The sequence below is a fragment of the Neodiprion lecontei genome, chromosome 4 (genome assembly GCF_021901455.1).
Source record: "Neodiprion lecontei isolate iyNeoLeco1 chromosome 4, iyNeoLeco1.1, whole genome shotgun sequence".
Taxonomy (NCBI): domain Eukaryota; kingdom Metazoa; phylum Arthropoda; class Insecta; order Hymenoptera; family Diprionidae; genus Neodiprion; species Neodiprion lecontei.
In genome coordinates, this window is record NC_060263.1 from 4,255,796 (window position 1) to 4,260,684 (window position 4,889).

General features: G+C 40.6%; 1 protein-coding gene across 2 annotated transcripts in view; it reads right to left on the reverse strand.

Moving 5' to 3' along the window:
- The window catches only part of LOC107228052 (disintegrin and metalloproteinase domain-containing protein 10), a 103,881-nt gene extending 99,161 nt beyond the window's left edge, over positions 1–4,720 (reverse strand). For both annotated transcript variants that reach the window (XM_046736817.1, XM_046736816.1), the window contains exon 1: positions 3,451–4,720. In XM_046736817.1, coding sequence (XP_046592773.1) covers positions 3,451–3,520 — 70 coding nt within the window. In that variant the 5' untranslated portion in view covers positions 3,521–4,720. The remainder of the gene's footprint in view (positions 1–3,450) is intronic.
- Between the last annotated feature and the right edge of the window lie 169 nt (positions 4,721–4,889).

Below are 4,889 nucleotides of genomic sequence, written 5' to 3' on the forward strand. Positions count from 1 at the left end.
GGTTTATGGGGTTGCTGATTACGAATCTGAAATTAGATTTGAAAAATTCAAAATGGTCGAGCGAATACGGTGGACGACAATTTCAAATTTTATCGAATATTGTCAAAATACTCTATGCGGGGATTTTCGGCGTCGCTGATTAAATTCGACGTACTGAATTTTCAAAATCTTATTTCAGATTCGTAATCAGCGATCCGAAAACTCCCTGGACAGAGTTTTTTTTATCCGGATTGGATGGAATTTGAAATTTTCGTTCACCATATCATATGATATCAGATTCGTAATCAGCGGCCTCATGAACTCGTAATTTATGTAAAACACGCACGTGTATAGGAATTATTCCTTCAATTTTCACGATTTTTGTCAATCAATTTGTTTCACCAGTAGGTAGTCGTCATAGATAAAACACGAATCAAAGCTCAAACATCCGTATCGTACACCTCTCGTGCCAACGAATGTAAAAAATACCCAACGATAATTATTAATTTCGAATTTTTCAGCTTCCAATAGAGCTAGCGAAACATCTTCTTTACTTTATTTTTTTTTTTAATTAAAGTTCAAACAATTCCGCATAAAGTGATTGTATCGTGAGAGTGACTAAGTTGAACTAAACAAATAAAAACGAACGTTAAAGAGGTTCAATCCTTACAGTCTACTCCAAGTGTACAAAATTTTTGTTTCGGGGAAATTTCACCCTCATTGCGTGTCAGGGGTTAAAAGAAGAGTACGACCGGTATTATTCTAACAACAGTCTTCTTGTTTCTAACTTTTGTCTAGAAACACTTGTCGTGAATAATAAAAAAAAAGCATTTTTTACAGTTTAATTCATTTTTGCCTGTTCAACATCATTTCTTTACGCTCAACAAATTCGGTGTTGTTTTATTCCGTAACGTCCGAGATCGTTACAATATTTTCCTCGCTTCGATTATCGTTCGTTCGTTCTGTCATCTCTCTCTCTCTCTCTCTCTCTCTCCGTCTCTGGGGAAAGCGAATAAAATTCCACACAACATTCTAACCACCACGTTTTCCTCTCCCCAATATACGCTGCCTATGTTTTTAAGCGTTGCGCCCTTCAAATGGTAATCCTGGGGATCATCCGGTCTTGGGTAGCGTTAATTAATGCCTCCCCGCGTCTCTTTTCCCCTCCTCACTCGCTCGCTCACTCAGTAACCCATGCGCTTGTGTAAATACATTCTCGAGAGTTTTAGGGTCGGGTTAAACGCATTCAAAGCCTCTTCGTAGTGCCTCTGCACAGCGTCACGGGGAAGCCAAAAAAATAAAATAAATAAAAAATACTCTCAAAAGAGAGTTGTTAATACGTCCACGGAAGAGAAAATTAGATCGGGAAACAAGAATTATGAAATAATACAAACGAATCTCGGTTAGAAATGATAAATAAAATCCCTCTTTCACATGCTCGTTAAATTCATTTATAGAAAAATTATGCAGCCGTCGTTTCGTTGTCGATAAAATTTCATCTTTTATGCTTCTTTCTTTTCCCTACAATCAAAATAGTTTTAAATTGGCCGTAAAGTTATATCTACGTAAAATTTTTATGTCAAACTTTTCTCTACCCGTTGCCCTTATGCAATATTATACGTGTATATATACTGATCCAAATTGTAAAATCGATAATCACTTTACGTTTAATTTATACTTAAATTCATTTCCACGGTACGCACGCGTACGTACGCACGTACTTGTGTTATTATTATTTCACCTATGTTCGGTTGTTTGATTTCGGAATGTTCTTTGATATTTCATCAGAAGAATTAATGAGGTGAAAAAGTTTGCCCATATTTTCTCTACAGCTGCTACGAGCGTACATCATTACTGTTACATGAATAAGTACGTAACAACGCGTTGTAATTTATAGTACAAGATTCACGGTGGATAGACGTAATATGTTCGTTTCTAGATCGTATAGATAAACAGAGCGCGTTGAGAAGAATAAGATACACGATATTACAAACGCACCCTGCCTATACTCCATATTCGTTGAAATTCATGAGACGAATGAAAAAAAAAAAAAGTGGTAAGAGGTGGAATGATAAAATGGATACAGTATCCAAGAATGTATATAAAAAGCAAGCATCAGCAGCATCAGCAGCAGCAGCGAACACGGTAAAATGATGCATATGCGATTCGGCTTCTACGCATCTACATAATACGTATACAATATACATACACCCGTTGTTCAAACGGAGTTTAAATTCCTAGGTCTAACATATAAGTAGCGGCAACACGGTTGGCCCGAAAACTTAGGGGAGAGGGGTAAAAGTGGCGAGCAAAACAAAGCGAAGAGCAGCAGCTGGGGGGGTCCATTTTTAAATCTCGAAGAGTGTGTCGGTTTCCTTTTTTACCTCCCCCCTTGCCCTCGTAAAGAATAAGGCGGGATTTTTTGTAGATCTTTCTAGAGTTTCGAGAAGAGGATTTTCAAGATGTCGAAGTCGGCAGTGTTCGTGTGATGACGGATTTTTAGAAAAAATTGTTTATTTCAGGAGAGCTTAAGCGAACGTTAGATAATGGATATAATTTTACATTTTGAACACTTGACACGTACAGAGTCATTATGAAGATGATGCAAATTTGTGATTTTTTTACTCAATGCTTCGTTGCGTTAACGTTAATAAAATATCAACAATCTCGTAGATCTTAAACGTTTACCGATATACGTATACGCATATGTATACGTAAATCCTTAAATAACTTTTGAAAGAGTATACTTATCGTAACATGATAAGAAAACTTTTTTGTAGAGCGTTCAATTCTCTACAAAAAATACTTTCTCGTCTCATCACTATACGAATGCGATGACGAGTCATAAAGTTCCAAGGTTCAAAAAAAAAAAAAAAAAAAAATGGTTTTTTTTTTTTCTTTTTATATACAGTCTAATAAATAATAACATCGTCGCTGCAGTTTCCGACTTCATCTTCTTGTTAATAATTTGTTTCGAACATCCTGACTGACGAATCATAACCGAGCTTCGGGGAAGCTTGAAAGTATAAGAATACCAAGAATTCCCCATTACTTTCATACATCGCAATCAAGGTTCGTATTAATGTCGCGACGATGACTGGACGGACAAATCGAGAGTTAACGAACTTGGCTACAACGTCGTCGAGAATTCAGTCTGACGTAAAGGCTAAAAGGACCAGAAAAACGGACAACATGGGGTGGCCGGGTGGTGGAGGGGGACGGGGGGGGGGGGAGGTAAACAAAAGAGGGAGGAGACTTTTATCTCTCATTGTCACGGAAAATGACGGAAAATGGAAAACTGCGATTCGGATGACGGATACCTGTCACGGGATCGTCGGACGCGGCGCTGGCTGACAATGAGCAGCAGCCTTTCGCCTGGGCGTAAAGTTTGACCGCTATAAGCGGTGATTCACACGGTCAGTCGAAAGAGAGGCGGGTAAAAAAGGTAAAGGTAGGTTGGTTGGTACTCACCGCTTTCGATGTAGGGGACGAGTAGCAGCAGGAAGAGGACGTATCCGCACTCACTGAACATCGTAACCATCGCTCGTGTTATTATCACAGAGAACGAATTCACGCGTTATCGTCCACCACTTTCACTCGTTTTTCATTTATTAACTCGCGAACCCTCCGCCTTATCCTTCTTTCAGCGCCTACTCGTCGTGTTGTTGTTGTCGCTGTCGCTGTCGTCGAGTAACTTGCGATATTCCCGTTTGTTCACTGAAAACTTGTACAACCACCACCGTTTTCACCACGGAATTATTTTCCACCCATCACCGCACGCCTAAGCCATGATCACCAGCTTTAATTACTGCACGGTTTACAGCTGACCGACCGACCGACCCAACCAACGAACCCACCTACGTATACTCAACACATCGCTAGCCGTCGATTCTGATACTGACGGCAACCTTTGTCCTCGCGTTCAACGATCTGCGCGCAGGCGTCGACGCCATATTTAATCAAAATGGCCGAATATGTATTGTCGTGACGTCATAGAGCGGAGCCGGTGAACAAACCGCGTTTTCATACGACGTTCGAATCTAGTAGCTATAGCAGAATCGCACATTTTCACACTCGCTGAGAAGAGACTTCGAGGACTTTCGGGCAATCTCTTTACAGCATATCGTACTAGAGGTAGCTTTGCGTTTACGGATATTGTAGCGGAGGGAGAGAGAGAAGTATATGTTGATGTACGCTCTATATCTGATTCGCCGACAAATCTCCTCTCACAATCAGTCGATCAAACACAGAGTGAAAGAGACAGAATAACCCTAATATATTTTTATCTCACATTACTTGGGCTGCATTTTTCGCGATGTCGATGGGTTGGATGGCTGTCTTCAGTGGTATGTGCTTTGAGTACAATTTTTTGACCACTCATATTCGTAGGACGCAGAAAACACGATCAGACTAGGGCGCGTTCCGAAATTAGCCTGCAACGCTAAAAACTCCCTAGGACACAGGCAACGCTATTAGCGAACTCGGCAGCACAAAAGAGATAGCAGATTATTGTTAAAACAACTGACAGTCGTTCATTTCCCGTCATACCTTGCAGTTTCGATTACCGACCGATGGGAGAAACGTAGTAAATTCACATCACTACAGCTTTTCATCGTTCTCAATAACTACGTTTGATTGCAACACTTTCACACACTCCGCGTACATTCACGAAGCTTTCGTTTCAAATATTTTGAACAGCCTCGATTGTTGTGTGACGCAAGACCACGATCGAATGAATCTCCAACTCACGATCCAATCGTCACACCTCGCCCTCTCGATTACCGACTGTCGCAAGAAACCGTGGAGACGTCCTAAAGTACCGATCTAGTACCGCGGACTCCCGTCAGAGGGTGTTCCGTTTCCGGAACAATCGGCAATCGAGAGCGAAAACAAACGAAGATATCTTCGAT